This window comes from Malania oleifera, chromosome 10, assembly GCF_029873635.1.
Source record: "Malania oleifera isolate guangnan ecotype guangnan chromosome 10, ASM2987363v1, whole genome shotgun sequence".
Lineage (NCBI taxonomy): Eukaryota > Viridiplantae > Streptophyta > Magnoliopsida > Santalales > Ximeniaceae > Malania > Malania oleifera.
In genome coordinates this window covers 73,936,203-73,963,075 of record NC_080426.1, presented here as the reverse complement: position 1 = coordinate 73,963,075, position 26,873 = coordinate 73,936,203, and the positions used below count along the sequence as shown (strand labels likewise).

Genomic DNA, 26,873 nt, shown 5'->3' with positions numbered 1-26,873 from the left:
TCTCGCATATTTTACACCGTACTTGGGCGCCGACACGGCATGTCGCTTCGGGGCAACGACCTAGCCCACCTTGCCCACTTTTCGCTACACTTGGGTGGTACAAGTGCAACGCGTCGCTCGTAGGGGACTCCCCAGCAAATATTCGATAAGGATTCATATCATATTGATATGACAAATTTTACGCTGGCTGTCAACTACCTCACGCAACCCTCCCCCTTTTAAGTTGGGCATAGCACCGGTAGAAGATATGATAAGGAAGGGGTTATTCAAATGTCTTGGGCATTTGTAGTGTAGGCCAAATAGTGCAGTAGTGACGAAGAGTGAACTAGGTACTATAGTGGCAGTAGAAGGGGTAGAGGTAGACCTAAAATAACTTGGAATGAGATAGTGAGTAAGGATTTAAGAGCCTTTAAATTATAAGAGGAAATTGTCAATAATCATGTAAGTTGGTGGAAAAGGATCCATGTGGCTGATCCTATCTAGTTTGACTTAAGGCGTGGTTTATTGTTGTTGTGGTTGTCATCGTCGTCTTTTTTAGGGTGCATTTGTTGCATGTGCCAGGCTTGGTAACACTTTGTTAAGACTATCAACCCATGTTTGATGCTGTGTAAGTGTAGCATTGGATAGGCATGGCCACCTACCCTCAGGCCACACCACTAGCCAGCATAGGCAGAGTAAAGACATGAAAACCGAAGGGCTAAAATGAAATTCCACCTTTGTCCCACTAATTTCCCTTATAGATGACAGAACAAAGGTGGAATACGATGCAGTCTACCCTAGTACTCTTTTGCCGGTCCAAAAATAAACAATGTGACACCTAATGTAGAAGGCTCCTACGCCATTGGCAGCATGGGAAGGTTCAGATGTGCACAGGCTTACCTCTATGTTCAGCAGGATTGTTTCCATGATTTGAACTTCTGGTCTTGGGGTTGGGACATAACACCATTATTATTTTGCCAGCCCAATCCTACAATATCTTAGCCTATGAGAATAGCAATCTCGGACTTGAGCATCAGCCATCTTATCAAACATAAACAATTTGATCTTGAAGACAACTTGAGAATTGAGAGAAGCTACTGGAGTGATCTATTTTTGTGGATTGATTTGCCTTTACAATATACATTTTCCATATATTATTATTATTTGCAGCTGTCTGGCTGGTTTTCAATTTGTTTCAGTCTGCTTTAGTCAAACGGGTTCACTCTGGCTGGAGTGAACCAGTTCAATCTGATATCTTGAAATCTTCTTGGTGTGAGATTATCACATCACAACTCATTTGTCTTTGAAACAAATGAGATAGGGTTTTGGCGCTGCTCCAGTCAGCTCTCATCCATGCTTGGCCTGATGCTGCAAGCGAGAGTGAGGGGTGCTTCTTCACTTGAGGGTGGTCTGTTGCTGCCCTTTAGTCAAAATAAGTTACAGTGTCACCCTATGCTTGGTCTAATGCTGGTGTCAAGGATGAGGCTCAATGATTGGCATGGGTTGGGTTTTGGTGAAGTCATCTGGGGAATCCCATCAAGAATAATTATGGAAACTTGTAATGATGGAAGCTTGTTTTTACTGATTTTGGAAATAGTGATGAGTGAGGTTGTTGTACTTCAACTGGAGGTTGCAACTGGGAGGTCTGGCTCAATATTATAATGATTGTCTCCTCTTTTGTCTTCTGCTTCTGTTGCAGCTACATTGATTTTTTTCAAAATACAATTTATGAATTTCAGTAGTTGTGAATGAAGAAGGGTTGAGTTGGGTGAGTAGAAAAGGGCTGGCATGATCAGTAGAGAAGATGATGCTGACCCAAGGCAATTTTTGAGTTGAAATCATGAAGCCTACAAATTTGAGTAAAATCTTAGTGACAACCTTGTCAAACGCTAAAAGTTGTGGCAATTTGATTCAAAATTGCAAACACTGTCAAATAACGCAGTTGTGATGGATTAGATGTTTACAGTGATGCCACTTGAAGCTATATCAGTGGCCAGCACACAATAATTGTAATTCAACTCTGAATAAAATGAATGCAGATAAGGCCTTTAATAGGCTTACAATGCTTAGAGAACAAGAAAATAATTTTAGAAACCTAAGGGGCTATTTGGTATCATTGTTAAAAAATATTGAAACAAAAACCCAAAATCAGAAACAGAAACTAAAAACCAGCAACCAGCAATATGTCTGGTTAATATCTATAAAATTAAAATAAATTAAAAACTTAATTTAAAAAATGATCATTTTTGTCTTTAAATAAAATAATATTATAAAAATATGATTAAAATAATAAAATTGCAAAATAATACACATTAAAAAATGCTATAATAAAAATAAAAATTTTATGTTTATTTTACTTAATTATTATACTTCCAAAATTTAATTTACAATAAAATTTTTACTGCACATGACAATTTAAAAATAGTAAAAAGATTTTGTAATTGGCTTTATTTTTTACATTTTATTTAATTTTAATTTTTAATTGTATAAAATAAATGATTTAATGCAAAAGAATTTTTTTTCTTGACACTAAAATTTTAACCAACAGGTTGCCAAAACAGCTGAAAATCCTAAAATTTGGGTTTCTGTTTCTTTTTTCTTTTTGTGCAAATAACTGAAAATCAACAATAGATACAGGAAACTAACATAAACAAACGTGTTTTAATAATTTGTTTCTTAACTGTGTAGAAATAGAAATAGAAAACAGAAAAATAGCAATGATACCAAAAAGACCCTAAATGTACCTAAATGCTTCTTTCCGGTACAAATATCCTAAATTTTAAAAATATGATCCCAATGAAAATATCGTAAAATTAAATTTACTATGCCAAATGCATCAAGAATGTTTCCTTGTTAAAACCTAAATTATGCCTTGGTGCAGTGATTGGATGACCTATCTACATTTTTCATCCTTTTTTTTTTTTTGGTTAAAGAAACTGTTGAAATGGTTTACGCCTACAATTTGTTTATTCTCTAGAAGAACTAATCTTGAGTACATAATTTGTTATCCTCTTCCTATATCACAATTTGGAGCTCTTGTTTGCAATGTGGATCACTAGCAACTTGATGCACAATATTCAACATTTTATTTTAACGTATGAAAAAGGCATTTGGACTTCATTTTTTTCCTTTATAAAAAAAAATTTAAATACCCAGCATATGAGATTGGATTGCAGATGAGTGAGCTGATTAAATAATGCAGGAGAGTGGAAATAACATAATTTCTTTATTTAGCCTCTCTTGGATACCATGATACAATAATTGCCTCCGTTACACTTTAAAGAGTATTGAAACACTAAATTTTGACTATGTATTGGAAAAGAAGTTATAACCCACTACATTATGCTCCATGACCTAGGTTCCATGTCCTCATTCCACATATTATTACCATTAAAATCTGTAACCTTGAATTGACCATTACATAAAACCCACCAATGTAGTTTTCATTTTCTTGAAATGGTTGCTATTAGTGAAAATTGATTTGCATGTATTGATTGATTTTGTGGGATCGGATTTGTTATGATTTGTGATTTAATTGTTCACTATATGACTAGAATATTGACAGGGTTGCCAAGTCGTACCTAGCATTTGATTGCTTGGTCAGAAAATTAATTTTAATCATAACATTCAAATTTTGAACACTGATACCCTAACAAATTCTTTTTTCCTCCCTCATCTGCAGTGATGTGTATCTGATAAGTTACATGCTTGCATGTGACCTAAGTTTCTTAAATCTCTGTATTTTTTATGTGCATACCTTAAAAAACATCTAAAAAGAGGTTTTTATCAAGAAACTATCCTAAAAGACGTTGTTTCCCTAGTTTATTTATTCAGTTGCACCTGATTTTTTCATTTTATGTTGAAGATGGATATCTATTTTTTTTTTAAATATAAATTTTGGAAAAATGCATACCTAGACTGTATGACTATATGTATGATCATTATAAAATCACTGGGTTTACTAGTGTCTTTGTCTCACTTTATCACATTACTGGCTTAAGAATGAATTGTGAAGTTCATATCTATTCTTTTTATGATGTATATGGTTGTATTAAGTATCTTTGTCTGCACTGATAATTTTATGGATTTCTTATGTTCTCTTGACAGACAGTCGAAACTGAAAGTTTATTGAAACCCATCCTTTCAGTTGAAGAAGTTCCAGGTAATGATACTTTTAATATGGTTTCTTTCTGTAGACTCAGGTCTGAAATTTATTGTTTTGGCTTACATCTTGCAAATTTCTCTGTTTCCCTCTTCCCTCTCCCTCCCTTTCCACCCATTGTGCAGTTTGTGTACATGGAACCTATAAGAGGAATCTGGAATCAATTTTGGAGTCTGGTCTTAAACGCATGAAAAGATTGCACATTCACTTCTCATGTGGCTTGCCAACAGATGGAGAAGTAATTAGTGGTAAGATGTTTGACAGAATCGCTAGGCCACATAGATGTTTGCATCATTTTGTTTTCTAGGAGTAGAAGAACATGTTGCTTCTTTGCTTCCTTAATATATTTTATACTAGTTGCAGAACCATGCATCCTTGACCTTGTCTTTTATGGGCATGTTGTTGTTGCCTCCTTACCTCCAGATTATAAACAACATTCAATAAATACTTAATATAATTAATGTTTTTAATAAGCAAGAATAAATGCGAACTTAATATCATTTATATAAACCATATTTAATACTAGGCCCTAAATAACATTTATTATTATAAAAAAGGGCGTCCTTGGGCCATAAGGCTCCTCGCTTTGCGAGGGTAAGGGGAGGGTCGTCACAGTGTATGCGGCCTTACCCCTACTTGTATGCAGAGAGGTTGTTTCCTTGTTCTAAAACCCATGCGAACCGGTCACAATGGAGCAACCTTACTGTTGCTCCTTTAATATTAAATAACATTTAATATTATACTGGGAAAAAATATTTATGCAATATTTGAGCCATTTGGGAGTCTGTCAACACCCATTTAAATTTCGTCTTTTGCCTCCATTTAAACTTTTATATATTGGGGTTTTTTCAAATTTTTGAAGTGCCTTGGGTGAAAAGTAAGGTGTAGTCCCAAGTGGGGGGGGGGGGGGGGTGAATTGGGTTTAAAAAGTTTCTTTTAACTCATTTTATAGATTCTCAACTTATTGTAAGTTTAGTACTCAAACAAGGATGATTTGAATTACAATATCAGCTAGAAATCAATATTCACTTTTAAAACTTTAAGAATGAGTAGATCAACTTGATCTTGCAGTAATGTCAATTAACACCCAACCAATAAATTGATTCAATCAACACAAACCAATGATTCACAATGTAATGCTTTCAGCTTTTGAATAATTCAATCCTCTCAACAAAATAACCAAAACAAGATTCACACTAAAGAATGAATTCAGCAAAGCTTCCAATATTCAGCGATTGAGTAACTCAAAGTATAGTTTGATAAAGCCCTGTTTTAATGAAGCACAATTGAAAATTCCAACACTCTTCCAAAACTCAGATTTTAAATAAAATTTCAATTAATGAGTCTTGGGTGTTAATCAATCAACGTACTCCCTTATGGTTTTCGCAAAAAGTATTGATCAACCAACGTACTTCTGTTTGGTTTTCGTAATCCCAAAGTCAAATTAATTTTTGGTTTTATTTAATATCCAATCCACATAATTTATAGATTTGAAATCAACAACCATGCAGTTATATATGTGCAGAAAATTAAAGAGAGTTTAGGGAAAGAGAGTGAGACCGAGTTTTTTACGAGGTTTGGCTTATAACTAACCTACATCCTCGCCTTAGGCAAGACCACCTAAGGATTCCACTATAGCGTTCCTTTATGGGCGGAACAAACCGTTATAATCCCTCCTTTAGGGTGAAGCCCCCTTTCCAAGCGATACCCCACACTTGGTACAACGATTCAACCAACCTTGAACCGTCAAAAACTACAAGAGAAATAAGAAACAATTTGGTGTACAATGACACTCTCAAAAGAGTAGATTAGTACAATTGAAATCTATATACTTTAATCAAAATCACAATATAGAAAGATGAAGCTCAAGTATATATATCACCGGGGTTCTTTCTTAGGTTGAATAACTTAGTAAAAATGCAAAGACCCATGAGCTTTTCTCAGCAAAATCGCAGCAAGTAATTCAACAAGAGTATAGGCAGGGTAGCTTTGAAAAGTAGAAAGAATTTGATTGATTTGTTGCTTGTAAGTTGGTGTATTTGATCCTTGGGTTTAATCATGTATTTATAGAGTTTAAAGAGTATTATTCGTGTTGCCCAAGTTGCTTGGAGTATTCCCCAAGTTTTCACAAAGTTTGGTGGCTAAGAAATCACTTTTGGAAAGTTTCCTAACTGTTAAAATTTGAATTTCGAAGGTTCAGGCGCTTGAACTCAAGCGGTCAGTCGCCTAGACTTCAAATTTTTGCGAATTTTGGAAGTCAGTATAGGGTCAGGCGCTTGAACTCACAGGGTCAGTCGCCTGAAGTGGTTCTGTCTGCTGTTCAGTCGCTTGAACAGATAAGGTCAGCCGCCTGACAGCTTTGACCACCCTTTAGTATTTTGATCATAACATTTTCTGTACAACTCTAAATTAGACGTTCTTAGTATCAATAGAAAGTTAAGAGAAAATTCCACAACTTTCATGTTGAATACATTTTAAGATAAGGAGTGTTTGATAGAGAAAAATGTACATCAATGCGAATATATTAAAAATAATAGAATTTGAAAAATCATGTTTTGGTGCTTTTTATTCCAAAAATAATTTTAACCTTTTTGAAATAACTTTTGACCTTATAAAAATATTTTCCAAGTATTTTAAAAGGTGTCTAGGTCCAAGTAATTAACCTAAGAGCTTCATGAATCCATATTGAAATCGCTTGAAGTACTTACATAAAGACTTCTTAAGACTTTGACATTCTACGCACTTAAGTCCTCATGCTTTTTCATCTCTTGAGTCTATCTTGACTTCCAACTTCAATTCACTTTAAGTTTCATCAAATCATCTTTGAATCCATGCTTTAATAGTATAAGCTTTATGAGATCTTCTTTCTTTGGAGCATAAGCTTTCAATAATCTTTGCGTGCACTTGACCTTGTATTCACATACTTGAGTTCTGAAATATCATCACTTAACTAAATATGTTAAGTTCCTTTGATAATCATCAAAACAAATTTTTAAACAATCTCCCCCTTTTTATGATGACAAACAAGGAGCAAAATTGAGTAAGCCTTTAGAAGGCTCTCCCTTACAATAAGCATCAACTTAACAATATTTGAAATATCAAGATCAATCTCAATAAGCATATCAAAATTCATGATCAATTTCAATATCATTCTCATATATCAAGATTAGCTTAATATCACATCATGTCATAATTCAAGATCAACTTAACAATATCTGCAATATCAAGATCAATCTCAATAAGCCTATCATAATTTATGATCAATTTCAATATCATTCTCATATATCAAGATTAGTTTAATATCACATCATGTCATAATTCAAGATCATGCTCATATACATCATTTCATAGTTGAGCCAATATACATGTTTAGGTATGTCATGTTAGTGTCATGCTCAATTTTTGCCCAAAAATTCTCCCCCTTTTGACATCAATCAAAAAGAGTAAGATATCAAGAAAAATATATAAATGCTAAGGCAAAGAGCAACCATAAGCAAAAGTATATATCAAGTGAAGACACAAAACATAAACTTTCCATTCATCATGCATAAAAAGATAGACAATAAGTCCCCAGCATAACATGATAAAATACAAACGATTTAATATCAGATTTTTCAGTAATTTCCATAAGTCATGATATCATTACATAACAAATCTAACTCCCCTTGAATGAAACGTATTTCATATTCAATAAATTTATAATTTCATTCATGAAGTAAAAACTATGTATTCATGAAGGTGTCAAGATTATCAATCATGCTTTTGAATTTATCATGCCATGCTCATGCTCAGTTTGCTTACATTCAGTTTTGCTAAATTTTCTCCCCCTTTTTATATCCAAAAAAAAGCCGAAAGAAATATTATGCAAAGTACTAAGGAAAAAAAAAAATCTGCATTTAGATCACAATAACAAGGTCCATAAGTCAACATATATTTTAATCAAGACATGGTCATTCATTATTCATCATGCCAAAAAATATATAACATAATCCAACATCAGCATGTGAACTTAAGATGGTTAAGAGAAAAACAAATAAAAGAACCAAGCACAACAAAATAATATTTCAACCCAGCTTAGTGTTTAGTTTCACAAAATATATATGCATCTTGCATTACCATTAGATTTGTATGCTCATGCTCATGCTTTCTTCAAACACTTATCCTTATTCCTTATTTGAAATTCTTATGCAATAAGCTCAATTGGTTTCAGATTTTCTTTCTTTTGTTTCAGATAATTCTTTTGCATATATTATACCAAAATTTATATGGCTTTTCAAATCTCAATACTTTTTAAGTTAAGCCTTTTACAATCTAAGCTTTCTTGATTTGTGGCCAACAATGCCATTTTTGTATTCACTTGTTTCAATGTTATAGTCATCAATAAGCTCATAAACTCTTCTTTAAGATTTTCCATTTCAACTAGTTCAATATCCTTGTATTACATTGAATTAAGTAGCTTTTCATAAATTGAAGAAGGAGAAATTTTCTTCTTATATTTGAATTGGCTATCTTGAATCTTGTAGGCTATGGAGGCATCCCTTTTCATTTTAGTATAGATTTAGCTTTCTTAATTTCTAAAAAGGGAATTACTAATCCTAATATCTTTGGAGTCCTTAGTATGTGAACTAGGCTTTTTATCTAGGTACCCATACTTTCTTGGGTCCAGATGGTTTACCAAGAGTTGATTCTTTTATTCTCCAAACTTGTTTGATTTTTGCATCCTTTCTTTTTAATGGACATTCAAACTTAATGTGTCCTTTCTCCTTACATAAGAAACATGTGGTATGTGTGTAAGCATTTGAGGAGGTGCTAGCATAATCTTTGGAAGCTTTTGCAAAGTACCCCGTGTAGAGGTTCTTTTTCCTTGTATTCTCAACTCTATTGAATCCTATACCTTCTTTATTCAAGGACATTCTTTGTGCACCTATCATTTTATCAAGATTTTCTTTTCCTCTAGTGAAGTTGTAAATTATTTTATTTTGATCCTCTTTTTTCTTTTCAAGGCAAAGTATTTCTGAATTTTTAATTCCTTTGTAGTTAGCTTGTAGCCTTACTAGTTCTTTAGTCATCTGATTTACTTTGGTTTCAAGTTCTGACTAGGTCTTTTTCTTTTTCAATCGAAGCTTGAGATCTTAAATCTTCTAGTTTTTTCATCATCTTTTCATTCTTGCTTTCTAATCTCTTGATTTTTAGATCATTTTCTCATTCAGTAAGATTTTTAGATTCTAATTCTTTTATTACAGTTTCATTCTTATTTTTCAATGAAGTATATTGTTTAGTTACTTTAACTAAAATCTTATGAGCTTTAAATAATTCACTTTGTCGTTCTTCATAAGATGACATACTCTCATCATTAGATTCATTAGATGAATCATCACTATAATCATTAAATGATTTGGATGAAGAGTTTTGTTCTTCATCATCGTCCCATGCCATAAAGCAAGCAACCTCTTGGTCACTTGATTCACTATTTGAACTACTTGTACTAATATTATCCCATGTAGTGGCTTCTATTGCCATTTTCTTTTTCTTTTTGGAATCTTTCTTAAGTTGTGGACAATCTAGTTTTATGTGTCCAACTTTCTTACAATTATAACATGTTGGAAGTTTAGCCTTTGTTTTCTTCTTACTGATTTCCTTTTCTTTATCTGATTTTGAGTTCCGGATTTTTCTTGTAAATTTATTCTTCTTTCTAAGGATTTTTGCAAGTTTCTTAGTTATAAAAGCTATTTCATTTACATCAACCTCTTCTTCATCTTCGTCACTAGAGCTTTCACTTGAGACTTTAAATGCAATGGATTCCTTGTTTTTAGATTTTCCACTTCTTTCGTTTATTGCCATCTAATAAGTGAGTGGAGAACCTATTAATTCATCTAGGGAGGCGTTTTTTCAAATTTCTTCCTTTAGTTATTGCAGTGACCTTAGGTTCCCAAATCGGTGGAACTACTGTAAGAATTTTTCGGATCATTTCATAAGTTGAATAATTTTTCCCCAAAACATTTAAGGAATTTATTATGTGAGTAAACATAGTATACATGTTAGTGATAGTTTCATCAGGTTTCATCTTAAAGTCTTCATACTCGCAAGTGAGCATGTCGATTCTACTATCTCTAACATCTTCCGTTCCTTCATAGGTTACCTCTAGCTTGTCTCATATTTCTTTAGCTGACTTACATGCAATGACCCTATTGAATTCATTAACGTTTAAAGCACAATATAGTGCATTCATGGCCCTTGAGTTTACTTGCATCATTTTATAGTCATTATATTTCAAGTCTCATTCTTCTTTAGGTACTTCTTTACCATCTACTAATTTAGTAGGAATGTAGCCACCATGTGTGACAACTTTCCATGCTTTCCAATCCATAGTTTGAATATATATTCTCATTCTTTGTTTCCAAAACGTATAGTTTAAACCACAGAAAATAGGTGGTCTAGTTGAGGATTGACCTTCAGCAAAAGGGGATACACTTAGGTGTGCCATTTAGACCTTTATATAACTTCTAATTAAGATTTGTTATAACTTAACTCTGATACCAATTGAAAAGTAAGGTGTAGTCCCAAGAGGGGGGGTGAATTGGGTTTAAAAAGTTTCTTTTAACTCCTTTTATAGATTCTTAACTTATTGTAAGTTTAGTACTCAAACAAGGATGATTTGAATTACAATATCAGTTAGAAATCAATATTTACTTTTAAAACTTTAAGAATGAGTAAATCAACTTGATCTTGCAGTAATGTCAATTAACACCCAACCAATAAATTGATTCAATTAACACAAACCAATGATTCACAATGTAATGCTTTCAGCTTCTGAATAATTCAATCCTCTTAACAAGATAACCAAAACAAGATTCACACTAAAGAATGAATTCAACAAAGCTTCCAAGATTCAGCGATTGAGTAACTCAAAGTATAGTTTGATAAAAGCCCTGTTTTAATAAAGCACAATTGAAAATTCCAACACTCTTCCAAAACTCAGATTTTAAATAAAATTTCAATTAATGAGTCTTGGGTTGTTAATCAATCAACGTACTCGCTTATGGTTTCTGCAAAAAGTATTGATCAATCAACGTACTCCCGTTTGGTTTCCGCAATCCCAAAGTCAAATTAATTTTTGGTTTATTTAATATCCAATCCACATAATTTATAGATTTGAAATTAACAACCACGCAGTTATATATGTGCAGAAAATTAAAGAGAGTTTAGGGAAAGAGAGTGAGACCGAGTTTTTTACGAGGTTCGGCTTATACTTAGCCTACGTCCTTGCCTTAGGCAAGACTACCTAAGGATTCCACTATAGCGTTCCTTTACGGGCGGAATAAACCGTTACAATCCCTAGGGTGAAACCCCTTTTCCTAGCGATACCCCACGCTTGGTACAACGATTCAACCAACCTTGAACCGTCAAAAACTACAATAGAAATAAGAAACAATTTGGTGTATGATGACACTCTAAAAAATGTAGATTAGTACAATTGAAATCTATATACTTCAATCAAAATCACAATATAGAAAGATGAAGCTCAAGTATATATATCACCGGGGTTCTTTCTTAGGTTGAATAACTTAGTAAAAATGCAAAGACCCGTGAGCTTTTCTGAGCAAAATCGCAGCAAGTAATTCAACAAGAGTATAGGCAAGGTAGCTTTGAGGAGTAGAAAGAATTTGATTGATTTGCTGCTTGTAAGTTGTTGGTGTATTTGATCATTGGGTTTAATAATGTATTTATAGAGTTTGAAGAGTATTTTTTGTGTTGCCCAAGTTGCTTGGAGTATTCACCAAGTTTTCACAAAGTTTGGTGGCCAAGAAATCACTTTTGGAAAGTTTCCTAGCTGTTATTTGGAAAGTTTCCTAGCTGTTAAAATTTGAATTTCAAAGGTTTAGGCGCCTGAACTCAAGGGGTCAGTCGCCTGGACTTTAAAATTCAGCGAATTTTGGAAGTCAGTATAGGATCAGGCACCTGAACTCACAGGGTTAGTCGCCTAGAGTGGTTCTGTCTGTTGTTCAGTCGCCTGAACAAATAAGGTCAGCCGCCTGACAGCTTCGACCACCCTTCAGTATTTTGATTATAACTTTTTATGTACAATTCCAAATTAGACGTTGTTGGTATCAACAGAAAGCTAAGAGAAAATCCAACAACTTTCATGTTGAACACTTTGTAAGATAAAGAGTGTTTGATAGAGAAAAATGTACATCAATGCGGATATAGAAAAAATAACAGAATTTGGAAATCTTGTTTTGGTGCTTTTCATTCCAAAAATAATTTTAATTTTTTTGAAATAACTTTTGACCTTACAAAAATATTTTCCAAGTATTCTAAAAGGTATTTAGGTCCAAGTAATTAACCTAAGAGTTTCATGAATCCATATTGAAATCGCTTGAAGTACTTACATTAAGACTTCTTAAGACTTTGACATTCTAAGCACTTAAGTCTTCATGCTTTTCCATCTCTTGAGTCTATCTTGACTTCCAACTTCAATTCACTTTAAGTTTCATCAAATCTATAAGCTTTATGAGATCTTCTTTCTTTGGAGTATAAGCTTTCAATAATCCTTGTGTGCACTTGACTTTGTATTCACATACTTGAGTTTTGAAATATCATCACTTAACAAAATATGTTAAGTTCCTCTGATTTGTTATCATCAAAACAAGATTTTAAGCCGTGTAAGGCCAATATTGGGGTTTAAGATTAATATGGGAAAGAGTGGTATCACGGCTATTAATGTGCCTGCATAGGGTGTTAGGGAATTAGCCATGGAAGTTGAGTGTGCTGAGTTGGGGTGGCCGATGTCCTATCTTGGGTTTCCTTTGGGGGGCAACCATAGAGTTGCTAGTTTTTTGGATGCGGTGGTGGAGAGAGTGTCCAAGCGTTTAGATGGGTGGAAGGGAGCCCTTCTAATTCAGGCTTGTCTTTCTAGTATTCTGTTGTATTTTCTGTCTATTTTTTAAAAAATCCAATGGGAGTCTCTAATAAGATTGAGAGAATTATGGGGATTTTCTTTGGTCAGGGGTAGGGAGTTTTAAGGATCATTTGGTGAGTTGGGAGGTGGTTTGTAGGACTAAGAGGGAGGGTGGTTTGGGTCTTAGAAATTTGGTGTCTAAGAGGGAGGGTGGTGTGTAGAACATGGCTCTTTTGGTTAAATGGATTTGGCGGTTCCCATTAGAAGTTTCTTCCTTGTGGCATAGAGTTATCAAAAGTAAATTTGGACTCGATGGGAATGGGTGCAACACTAATTTGGGTTCTAGATGATTTACCCTCTCTTTATTCCCCATACCAAATTTGTTATGGGTAAGGGCTGTAACATTGTTTTTGGAAAGATCTTTGGTTGGGGAATGTTGTTCTGGCCACCTCTTCTCCTTGCCTATTTCATTTGAGCTAAGGGCAAAATGATCCCATTTCTTTCGGGCAGTCCTCTACCTTCTTGGGATTTTCATTTTAGGAGAGCCTTGAATGATAGAATTATCTTCTTTGTGGGTTATGTTGAACAATTGTAGGGTATCTTCCGAGGATGATAATCAATCTTGGTTGTTGGATTCCTCGGGTGTTTTATCTTGTAAATCTTTCTTTGATTTCTTGGTTGGTACCAATTACGTCTTTCCACTCTACGAAGTAATCTGGAAGGTCAAACCCCCTCCTAAAAATCAAAGTGTTTCTTTGGTTGGTTCTGCTTAATAGGAAAAATACTAATGATTTGCTGCAGATGAGGAGACCTTTAAAGGCTCTCTCCCCTGATATATGCATGCTTTGCTTTGATTGTTCAGAATCTGTTTCTCATCTTGTCTTGCATTGCGATTTTGCATGGAAGGTGGAAGGTTTGGAACAAGTTATTCAATTATTTTTGAGAAAGCTGTACTTGTCCTAGAACAGGTGAGGAGTTCTTGGTAATTTCTTTTGTGGAGTTTGGGAGGAGGAAGGAAGGAATTGCTTTATGAAACTGTGCTTTATTTGCAGTTTTCTGGGGCTTGTGGAAGGAATGCAACTCACGTATTTTTTCAGGGAAGAAGATTTCATATTGGTTGGTATGGGAAAAGGTGCTTTTTGTGGCTTCTTTGTGTGGGCAATGGAAATTTTAAGGGGATGTGCTAGATCTGTTCAGCGGGATTGGAAGTGCCTTCTAAGGGCATGCTGATTTTGGTTTTCTGTTTTTTATTTTTTATGTTTTCTTTTCTTTTATTATTATTATTTTTTCTGAGGATTCCCAGATTTGGTTAAGGAGAAGCCTTCTCTTATGATTGTACATTCTTTCTGTTTCTAATGGATTTCTTAGAAAAAAATTTAGCGAACTGAAGGAACATAAAGAGCTCCTCCGAGCTTTCAGCTGTTCATGAACAGCTTGGTTCATTTGCTGCCCAATATGGAGGTGTTGCTCGAGGAAAGAAAGATGTTACTGAAGAGAAATGGATGAGAATGCTGTAATTTCCTTCTGTGAACTCTTGGTTTTGCTATTTAGGGTTAAAGCCTCAACTGGATCTTAGATGGCAATTCTTTCTCTGACTCTTTCTGGTTTGCATTAATGATTTTGCGACATGATCAATTCCAAGGCTTATAAAAGAGATGGAGCTCAGTCAAGGTTAGTAGTGGTGACCAACCCATACATACCCTCTTCTTGGTTTTTTTTTTTTTGGGGAAACCTTTATTATTTACCAAAGCTACTGTAGCTCAAACTGGAAACATCTCGGATTGTCTTGATTTCTTTGGTGCCCACACTCGAACCAGAAAGTTACTAAAAATATGTGCAAATACCCTTAACAGCATTAAACGTGGTATTAGCCACATCCTGCAAATACCTCATCAGACAAATCTTGGTGGGTACTTTAGATTGCCCCCTCTGTTCTTGGTAGAGTGAAATCTAGCACCTGCAATGAGCTCATAGAAATAAAAAGAACAAATTTCCTAGTTGAAAGGCGACACGCTTGTCATTGGCTGGCAGGACTGCCTTGATCAAAGCAGTCACCTCCACTATCCCAATCTATACCATGTCGTTCCCCAAGATCCCTAGAGCCCGTCATGGCAAACTTGATCAGATTAACAGGAATTTCCTCTGGGGAAGCTGAGAAGGCTTGTTAAGCAGGAAACGATTTGCCTGCCAAAAAAAAAGAAGGCAGTCTTGGAATAAGGACCTCTAGGATCCTCATTTCTGCTCTCCTGGTGAAATTCAGTTGGAGTATCATTAACTCTGAAAAACTTTTTTGGGTCAAAATCTTTTAAAGACAAATATCCCGAGGACTAGTCTTTTTTTGAAGTTAAAACCAAAGTATGGAAAAGTATTATGTCAGCCTTGGAACTTTTCAAATAGAACTGTAAAAGGAGAGTGGGTGCCGACACTTTTCTTCTGATACTTGGTTAGACAAGGACCCTAATCAAGGTTGCTACTCTCTCTCCTTGTATTTATTTAAATCTTAAAGAGGGCCACTTAAATAGCACCATGTAGGACATTGAGATCATTGAAAAATTTAGATGGGATCATTTAGATCGTGGTTCGCCCCCTTCCCCAGACCCCGCATATGCGGGAGCTTTGTGCACTTTGCCCCCCCTTTTTATCTTTGCTACCCTCTGACCAAAATTTGTTTAACTTAATTTAACTGCTATGACTGCCCACCACCTGTTTTCTTCCTACTTATCCCCCATACTTCTCTTATACCATGTTTAGAATTTGGAAAGTACGAAGGTAAAGGAAAAGAAAAATGAAAGAATTCACTCTTTCTTATTTGTTATCAAGGAAAATGGGGCAGAGTAAAACGTATGGTAGTGTCAACTCACAAATTTTTATTGTATATATAATTAAATTTTGATTTTTATAAATTGTAATAATATTTGGACTAATTTTCATTCTCAATAGAACTTGAAATTGAGAAAAATTCAGTAGAATTTTTTTTTTCCCTGGTTTATTTTCCTTTCCTTTCCTGTCACAAAATTCTAGATCCAAACAGGGCCTTAGAAACTGGAGTGAACTTTGGAAATTAACTATGGCACTTAGAATATAAAAAACAATGTTTAACTTATTCTGCATTTGTGTGTGAGAGAGGGACGCATAGAGGGAGGTAGGGTGAATTATTTTGCATTGTGAAAATTTAAGAGTAAGAAATCCTAGTTCCTCAGTCGTCTCTCTTTCTCTTTGCTCTGACGGGTCTTCGAGAAAAGCAGAATGTCTCTCTCTCACTTTGACACTCCTAGGACAATTGTTCGAGAGCAGTTTCTCCTCGACTAGCTGTCCATCTTCTCTAGAAATACCCTATTGAATGCTCCCCCATCGTTTCACTTTCTCTTCGCCCTGATTGGTCTTCAAGAAGAGCAGAACGTCCCTCTCTCGCTCCAACACTCTTTTGATGACTATTCGAGAGCAGTTTCTCCTTGACTAGGTGTCCATTTTCTTTGCCAATACCCTAGCAAGTGCTCTTCCATGGTGTCTCTTTCTCTTCACTCGGATGGGTCTTTGAGAATCACTCTCTCTTTCTTCGACAGGTCTTTGAGAATCTCTCTCTCTTGCTCCAACACTCTCTTTTATTTGCAATGGTCTCTCTCTCTCTCACTCGCATTCTAGCTCTTGCTCTCATTCTGCCCTGCTAAAGTATTCCTTCGTCATTGAATTGATTTTAAAGAAGGTATGGAGGAGGATCTCCTCAAGTTGGTGCAGATCAAGAGAAGGACTTTCGATCTGCATTTGGAGAAGTTTGGGGAAGGGAGTTTTGTTCATAAGAGATTGCGAGTCAGAAGTAGGTGGATCAGAATCACCCTTTTGGCTGCAAGGTGGGTGTGTGATATATCTCCCTCACCTTACTGCTTGGAGCATTTTTCTTGCCACTAAACATTTTTTAGATTGTTTTTTTGGTTAGAGAGTAGATCAAATCACAAAGGGAAATTCTTGGAAGTGGGAGTGCAGTTGAACAACAAGAGAAACTCTATATTCATTCCAAGGGGGTTGAAAGAGGGGAAATTCGTGCAGCTTCGTTGAAGCCTTGGAGTTGGTGGGAGATAAGCAAAAGATCCCTAATCCCAAGGGAGAGCCAGGGAAGGCGCCTACACAACCAAACAGTCATTGGGGTTGGAAAGATGCCTTGGTTGGAGATTCGTCGCCAAAGGTCCAGCTGTGTGAGTGGTGTTGCAGCAACTGTGGATGTACGGCATGATCTCCGGTGAGCATGGTGGCAGCAGACGGTCCAGTGGACATTGCTTCAGCTATGGTTTGCAATGTGGAATTATACATATTACTTTGAACTTGCGTCAGCTTTTGGGTGCTATTGGGCTTGACCCAAATGTATTTAAAGGACCACATGGTCCAACTAACTTGTTTTCCCTAGAGCAGGTCCAAGTCAAATTTCTGGCTTTGCAAAGTCCTACTTTAGATATCAGGTCCAAAGTCCATTGGAGAATTCCATTGAGCAGCCTCTGGTTTCAGGTAAATCACCTTGTAACCAGGCCCAAAGTTTTGGAAGAGGTGTCTGTGGGGATGGGTGACGACACAGATGGGCACCGCAAAATTGGTTTCGGGCAGTCTGAGAAAATGGAGGAGAAAGATGATTGGGGTACTTATTTTACAATGGGGGGTGGTTGTGTGAATGAGCAACACAATAAGTTAAGCAGTGGGCAGATGGATTGGGGCAGGGATGTATTGAATATAGATGAGTTTACCCCAGTGGTGTTGCTATGGAGGATGGGTGTAAGGAGGCTCTTATGGAGGATTATAGTTTGACTGTTCAAAATGGGAATCAAGATGATGCAAGCTTTAGTAAAGACAAGGCAAGGATGGATGGGATGAAGGAGTCTCAGGTTGCTGATAAGGAAGCAGCATTAAAGGTTTATACTTGCAGGAGGCAGAAGAGCAAGGATATTAGGGATGACTCAATTGGGAAGAATCTCAGGGCAGATGGGAGGCCAGTTAAGCTCCTCAAAAACACAGTGATGGTAATTTTCACATTGAAGACTCAACTGGAATGAAAACAGACTTAAAAAGAGAAGTTAGTGGGGAAACTTCATTGGAGAAGAAGTTGGGGGACGTATCAGATGAGGAGGGTTATATGGATAGTGATTTGATTGTGAAGAAGGGCTTTTCTTAGATAAGGCTCATGAACAACTTGGTTATGGTTCAGATGATTCTGATTTGATGGGGGCTCACTCTTCATGTCCAATGGGTGATCTAGAGGGAGTTCTTGGATTTAGGAATGATGAATTAGAAGAGGTAGAAGATAAGATTGAGAAGAATGAGATAAATACTGATTTTGTAGTTCATATTCAACATATGCTGGATAAGAAAGGTATGCGGCTAGCATACTCAGAAGGAAATGAAGTTTGCTTGGATGAAGGCATAATCAAGGCTAGGAAGGGGCAATGGGAGTTGGCTAATTTGCAATGTTCCATCAATTTCGATGGAAAAGGTCTGAAAAGAGGTTTTCTTAGGTTGCGTTTTGTTTAAGCTTAGGTAGGGTCTTGTGTGGAGGGAAAAATAGTTGTTTGGATTGTGGGCAATTTTGGTTTGAGGTCATCCTAATTTTGTTTTTATTTTCTTTGAGGATTCCTCATCCTCTACTGCTTGTACTTTCTTTCTCTCTTAATATATATTCTTTTATTATCTTAAAAAAAATCCTGGTTCCTCAGGTTGAGAGGTTAAGCTTTAACAGAATCTGCGACTCTACAGCTAGGTGGCTGGAACACCCTTAGAGCGAGCAAGAAATTCTGTGTGCTCTTAAAAATTGTAATGGCAGTAAAGCTCCAGGCCCCAATGGCTTCACCCATGGTGGCTTCTTTTTCAAAGCAAATTGGGATGTTCTTGAAGCTGTTGTTATCAAGGTTTTTGATGAGTTCCACTCTATGGGCAGATTTGTGGACAGCATGAATTCCACCTTTACAGTGTTTGATCCCTTAGTTTGGTGGGTGGTGTTGGTGTTTACAGGCTTTTATCTGAGGTTCTTGCCACTAGACTGAAAAAGCAATATCCGAAGTCAGAGAGCAGCACCAGCATGCCTTAGTTGAAGGGAGGCAAATTGTGGATGCTGCTCTTGTTGCGAGCATCAGATATTTTGGATAGTCACTTTAGAGCTAGAAGGGTGGAATTGCCTGCAAACTCGACATTCAAAAAGCTTTTGATTATGTTTGCTGGGATTTCCTTCTCGGAAAAATGGGTTTTGGGAGCTTATGGTGCAAATGGATAGAGCAGTGCATCACCACACCATCCTTCTCAATTATGGTCAATGGCTGTCTCTCAAGATTCTTTCACTCCTCCAAGGGATTACGACAAGGGGATACCCTTTCTCACTTGCTTTTCATCAATGTCATGGAGGGCTCAGCCTCTTGTTGCAAAATGGCTCGAGATCTTGACTTCTTAAAAGGGCTGATGGTGGAAGGAAATGGTAGGAAGCTGGATGTTTCTCACCTCCTCTTCACAGATGATACCATGATCTTGTGCAAGGCAGAAACTCATCAAATTCTTAATCTCGGATGCTCACTTCTTTGCTTTGAAGTAATTTCTGGTTTTAAAATCAAAATTTGGGAAAGAGTGAGTCATTCCCAATGGAGCAACACCTTCTTTTGGCATGGCAGCTGGTGCGGCTCATCTCCTCTAAGCTCTCAATTTCGTGCAACTTTTAAACCTTGCCTGTAACAAAGATGCTTTGGTGAGTATGTATGTGGACCATTTTGTCACTGGGGCAGCCTGGAACATCTCTTTTGTTTGAAGTGCTCATGGTTGGGAGCTTGATTCTTTTTATGATTTTTATGGCTGCATTTACGGAAATGTCCCCAACAGGATTTATCCCCCGATGCACCCTTATAGAAGTTCAATAAAAATGGTTATTTAATGGTCAGTTCCTTCTACAAGCAGCTGGACGGGCGCCCTGGGGCAACTTGATTTCCCTTGGAAAGCCATATGGAAAACTCGTGTCAACCAAAGTTACTTTTTTTTGCTTGCGAGGAAACTTTGGGGAAGATTCTTACTCTTAATAATTGTCAGAGATGTTTTGCTTTGGTTATGCTTTCTTTGCAATGTTGTGCTGACATTGTTTATCACCTTCTGCTTCATTGCTGCTGGACCAGAATTTTTTGGAATCTGGCCACTGCCATTTCAAGATAGTTGGGTTATCACTGACTCTGTGGGAAAAGGAAATCTGAGCTTGAAGGGTATTTCTGAGAATAGGGAAAGGGACAAAAGCCTTATCCTTGATTAAATTATGATTATGTGGAGAGAAATAAATGCTAGAGCTCTTGAAGAAATTTTCACTTCTTCCGCAATACTCAAGGATTGATGGTTTTCTACGCCTTTGTCCTAGTTTAGTGGGCACTAGCCTTCGTCCTAGTTTAGTGGGCGCTATATGCTGGACACTCATTTAATTTTTGATCTCTTGAATCTTGTCATACTGCTGATTGATCTATTTGTTTCTCCTTTCTTGTCTGTAAATGGTTGGCACCCCCTTGGTTCCCTTTTAGTGAATTCTGCTCTGCTGATTAAAAAAGAAATACTAGTTATGGCAATTTTTAATTAAAAAAAAAGTAAAGGCTGAAATAAAAACCTTATGAAAAACTAAAGCTGAAATAAAAACCTTATCACAAACTAACTCCTTTCTATTACGAAACCTGGCCTCTTTATTGTTGTAAATGAATTAGCAATGAAGTTACCTGATTGTCCCCCATGTTAGTGAAGCATTTCTCTTACAGCTCAATGTGGAGCCTCTCTCTCTCTATTTCAAAAAAATAAGATTTTAGTCCTTTATTCATCCCATTGCACTGAAAAGGTTTTTGATAGCTCAGAATTTGAAGCTCAGCTATGATTTAGTGTTGTTTATTGCAATTAAATGAAAAAAAAGATTTATTACAGTATGGAAATCCCTGCCAAATGTAAATCCCCCAAAGCCTAGACAAACTATGCATGCTCATCATGCTAAAATCCTGGAAATGCCTACACCCAAGGTCTTAAATTTCAATTTCGACTCAAATTTCGAAGCTTCAAAAGTATGGAAATTTTGATTTCAATGTCAATTTTGATTTCAATTTGAAAAAATAACGGAAATCAGTAGTAAAACATGAAATTCTTTTATTAAACTTTAGAAATGGTTAATAGACATAATAATGTAAGTTTTAGGACTATTATATTACAAGTTAAATACATCTATGTTGTGTATGAGATGGAAAAGTTGTAATATAATATGTTATCAAACATATTTGTAAGATAATGTGCATTAAACATATTCAGTTTATACAAATGAAATTCACAAATCATTTGAATATTATTTATTATTCAAATAATGATAATTTAGACATGAATAATTAAATAAAATGTCATTGTAAGTTTATTTTTTCATATAATTTCAAAAGCCCTCGTAATAATTTTTTGTTTTGATTAAAAAAATTTAAATTAAGAGAGAAATTTCACTTCAATTCTAAATCTCTCATCTGAATTTTGAGAAAATTTCATTCTATAGTTAAAATTTCAGCAAGTTTAGTTAAAATTTTAAGATTTTGATAAATTTCGTATGATTCATTGAAATTTTGACGGAAATTATTTAAGATGGAAATCGATTACTATTTTGATTTCGAGGGTGATGGAAACCGGTAATTTCGACAGAATTTTCGATAATTTCATGGAAATTTATGACCATGGCTACATCTGGATGGCCAAGGCATACACTCTTGCAGTCAACTGCCATATAGAGTCTCGTCTTGAGGGTATCTCAACTCTCAAGAATGCATTAGAAAGCAATATTCAAATGCTTCCATTGTTAAAGTTGTATCCTTTCCATCTTGGATTCAAATAAATAATATTTTGGTCCTTTAGTCATCCCATTGAGGGTTTTGGTAAATTTTTCTATGGTTTTATTTGTTTATAGTGAAAAAAAGATTCATTACTGTATGGTAATACATGTCTAATGTAAACCTTCAATAACTCCATATATTAGCAAAATCAAGAAGCCTCGTCTTAAGGAACATTTGAACTCTCACAAATGCTTTTTAAAACAGTGAATCAAATATTTCGTTGAAGTTGTGTCATTTCACATTGCTCTTATACGGCAAAATTCTGGCGATTTAGGACAAAGAAATAGCTAGGATGGGAATAGGGTACTGACATTCTGCATATGATATATTGTTCTCCCCTGAGCAGGAATAGTTACATGAGAGAGAGAGAGAGAGAGGGTTTATGGGTGATTCAGCAACTCTATTAAAGAATCATCGTGGAAAGAAAGGTTGAATGTTTGACACTTTTTTTACCACATTCTATCAAACTCATTTCAACTATATGAAGTAAACATAAAGGTGTGTTTGGCTCGGGTTAGCCTAAATGTCTTGTGGATTCACATTCCTAGATTATGCCCAGGAATAGAGTTCCTATCTCACATTTATTGGCTTGCTCATTGAGATTCTTAGGAATACGGGCGGCAATATACTGCATGGCTTGGATTACTGACATTCCTCATATACTATATTACACAAACAGAGAGAGAGAGAGAGAGAGAGGCTTATGTGAATTAAACATAAAGGGGCATTTGGCTCGGGTTATCCTTAGTGGAATCACTGTCCTGGATCAGGAATAGAACTCCTATCTGAAAGGAATATTTTTGTTTCATTTATATTATTAGGATTCTTTGGAATATTGGTTGCATAACATTTGTATACTAATGCTGTTTCAATAAGATTATCAAAATACTACTAAACCTTTAATCATGTCTTGGAATCACTGTCCTGGATCAGGAATAAGACTCCTATCTGAAAGGAATATTTTTGTTTCATTTTGCTCATCAGGATTCTTTGGAATATTGGTTGAATAACATTTGTATTCTAATGCTGTTTCACAAAGGTTATCAAAATACCACTACATTTTTAATCATGTAATGCACAAATATGCATATAATCATAATAATTATATTAATTTTTAATGATTATAATAATAAAAAATTAATAATCATGATAATGAAAACAAATAATAATAATAATGATATTTTTTTAACAAAAAAAGAAGCATTATTAGAGCAACAAGGAGAAAATAGTATGAAGAAGAGGACAAGGAGTCCTCAAACCAAAGGGGATGACAAAAGAATAGAAACAATCAGCTCAATAATGCCATCTAGTTGTGGTCAACATCCTCAAAGCTATTGGAACAACCACACTAAAAGCCTAAAGAGAGGCCAAATACTGTGCCATGTCCCAAAGTAAAGCTAGCTGGAAACAATCCCTTGCCAGCAAGCACTATAATTTTCAATGGAACTTTTGAGGGTCTCAATTTGGGGAAATTTAGACAAAATTTTGATTCGATTTAAATAAATTATGAAAACTCATAATGAATATTGGAAATTATTCTCCTTTCTTAATTCAATTTCCTTTATGCTAAAAAAAAGAAGAAATCTTGAATGGAACTTTAGGAATATTAAAATAGAGTGTGAATAATTTAGAAACAAAATTGAAACATCAAACTTTGCTTCTTTTTTTTTTTCAATTTTTATTTTAAATCTCCAAAATTTTGGTTGGTGTTCGCAAAGTTTTGGCTGAAATTCTTGAAATTTGTACCTAATCTGGAATTTCGCAAAAATAAGCAGAAACCTGATTTCATTTCGTATCCTCTCGAAATCTGAAATTTCAATTGGAAGTTTGGTCGAAATTTAAGAGTATGCTTGCCACAAATTCAATCATTCCGTTCCAGTGAAATTTCCTATAAAAGAGCAAAAGACAGCCACAACCTTCTAGCATCCTTTTCCCTTTTCAGAACCAACAGAAGAAATGCTGAAATGCTCCTCCATTGATTTTATGCAACGCCCAACTTTGTCGAGGACTCTAAGTAAACCTTCACAGACCCGAAGTAAATAAATAGTGCATAGCAAACTGGGAACTTTCTTTGTACTACTCGCACACAAAAGCACTCATCTGTAGCAGATTGTTGGTGTTTACTCTATTAACAGCCAATATTCAAACAAACACCTTTATCTTATAGGTGACTTCAGCTCATATGGTGAGCAGTATTCGGTAAAAACCAAGTTAAACCAAACAATTGTTAGATCAGTTCTGTTTATTTTTTAATTAGGTCTGATCAGTATGAATTCTGAATATTTTAGTTTTTCAGTTTCAATTTTTGTTTTGTTTGAACCTAGTTCAAATTCAGTTGACAAAATTTAACTGACTATTACACGCACACAGACACATTTTAGAGTTTTTAACCGACTAACCCCCAATTCCACAAATCCCCATTTCTGCATTTTTTTTATTTCCCTGACCCCTTCTTTCCCATTTCCTGCTCCTCAGCCTGGACAACATAGCCCTTGTCCACCACCTCAAATCCACCTCTCGCTTCCAAGTCGCCAACCTCCACACCTGCATTTGCTGCTTCTGTGTGTTTCAGTCGACCCTCAATTCCATCTCTACACCCCCCCAATTTAACCTTCCCTTTTTTCCTTCCCTATTTGTCATCTCCCCCAACCTGTGCAACTGAATCCAGACCTTCCGCAATTGTGCTAACACTCTTGGGCTGTTCACTGCTCTTGACTCTGCCTGTCACCCAGGCCTCAATGATCCGCCTCCTGTGGCGCCTGCCTCCCTGCCGGCTTCTAGGTCCAGACCAATTTCGTCTCCCTCTAAGTCTGTTCTCCAAGCCTCTGTCCTCCAAGGACCAACAGAGTCTGCTGGCCCAAATCCCCCTGTTTTCCTAGTGCTACTTCTCAAAGCCATAATGTGTGGAGATCTTCAGGTAAGACCATCCTACTACATTTGCCCATCTACCACCATTTTTAGCCAGTTTCTCTTTCTGAGGTGTTTTTTTTTAGTAGTAAAGTTTTTAGACAAGTTGAGTTCTGAGAATGATAATGTGGGTACAGTAGTTTCAGGTCAGCTTGCTTCTGAGGTTGAAAGAGCTGGATTGTGTATTTTAGATATGTTTTTGGAGGGGAGTAATTTTGCTCTTAGTGTTTCTTTTACATATGTTTGCTTAAATTTAATAAATGTTCTTGAGTGCTTTTTCCGGTGACCCTGCTTGTATTTGCTTCAGAATCTGATTTCCTGAATAATGCCAATCTGATTTTGTTGAGCCAGACCCTAGTTCAGTTCAATGAACCAATTTAACTGAACTACAATTCTTTTAACCATTTGGTATTTGGATAAAATTGATTTGGTTCATTTCGGGTAGTGCAAATTCATTAACCAAAAAATTTTCAATAGTTTTGGTTGAACTCACCTCACTCCTACCCATATGCACTGATGAGGAGAGAAAGAAACATTATACTTAACGAGGTGAGAAAAAAGATGCTCCGACCCTCACATCAATATGCTGAGGAGAAAGATGATACAACAAGCAAAAGGAAGAAGATAATGCAGGACCCTCCACCCAAACATCTTCCCAAAAGCAAATGTGGTTACCTCTTCCCAATTCAAGCTTTGTGATAGGAATAAAGGAAGTGCAAACTTACAAAATGAGCCTACAAGGACTTTCAGATGAACATCTATGACCCAAATTAGCATCCCAATCATTCACCTCTAAGCCACTTAAAAAGGGAGTTTACCACCAAGACAAACTGCCACAACAATTTACCCTAAAGAGTAGTGTTTCTAGAGACCAAACTACAGATCCACGCCCCCTCCTACCAAGACCTACCACAACCCACCCTCCACCCCCCAAACCAGATGATCCTTCTTCTCCCATAAGAAAATCCGTCGTAATCCTCTCAAGCTTTTGAGTTTCTTCTCTGGGAATCCTATACAAAGACAAAATATAGAAGGAATGGTGGAAACTAACCTGTATGATAGTGATACAGCAACCTAAAGAAAATAAAGCTCATTTCCACCCATTTGATTTAGTTACCTTACTGAGCACAAGATCCCAAAACGCCAAAGAATGACACTTCCTTCCAAAGGAACTCCTAAATAAGTTAAAGGGCCTGCTACCAGCGGGCTTCTTATAGTCAATAAATGGGTAATTAAGAGGAAAGAGAACAGCAGGCCAAGCTTTATCCAAAAGGGAGTTGGGTCTGTCTTAGAAGATAAGAGATCTGAGGTTAGTACCCAAGCCCAAAAGATTGATGGAAAAGCCAGCAAGGAAAATACTGAGAGCAGAAACGTGAAGAAAATACAGAAATCAACCCAGAGCTGAAGGCTTACAGTGAGCATACTCAGGTTAATTTATCCTTAAAGGATATGACTGGTCTTCCCAAAGACCTGGATATGGAATCAGGGGTGGAGAAGGCTGAGATGGCTGAAGAGGAAGTAGAATTACTGACAATGTAACTAGACAGCAGGTATGTATAGAGGATCTGGTACAACAATCTTTGCAGCAGAATTGGCAGGTTTTCTTATAAAAATGACCCAAGTTGCAGCAAAGGGATGCATTCAATTGTATATGAAGATACTAAAATTGATGAGTTCAGTGAGGATGAGAGGAGCTCAAAAGCATTCTGAGCCCAACCTTCTAGTTGATTAGTTGAGAAGGGAGTTAGATATGGGAGGAGAAGATAATTGGGAAGAACTTGTTGGAGATTTGGGTTCTAACAAAAATTGGAAGAGTTTATTACTGAGTAAGAAGCGATCTCATGTACATCAGCTTGCACTAGAAGATAGTTCTTTATCGTCCTTGGATATCGGGCAAGGATTAGATTGTTCTATTAAGCACAAGTCTGATCAAAAGACAACTTTGATTGACGAGGGGTATTTGTCCTCTGCTTTTGAGCTTATTCCTATTAAGGTGGACGTTGGTGTTAGTCCGTTAGGTGTTGGGAGGAGCAATGATGAGGAGATAGCTGCTCCAGTGGGTGACTTGAATTCTTGGGAACTTGGA

General features: G+C 36.0%; 1 protein-coding gene across 4 annotated transcripts in view; it reads left to right on the top strand.

Moving 5' to 3' along the window:
* The window catches only part of LOC131165785 (uncharacterized), a 41,959-nt gene that overhangs the window by 9,251 nt on the left and 5,835 nt on the right, over window positions 1-26,873 (top strand). For all 4 annotated transcript variants that reach the window (XM_058123840.1, XM_058123842.1, XM_058123839.1 and 1 more), the window contains 2 exons: window positions 4,087-4,141; window positions 4,267-4,389. In XM_058123840.1, coding sequence (XP_057979823.1) covers window positions 4,087-4,141; window positions 4,267-4,389 — 178 coding nt within the window. The remainder of the gene's footprint in view (window positions 1-4,086; window positions 4,142-4,266; window positions 4,390-26,873) is intronic.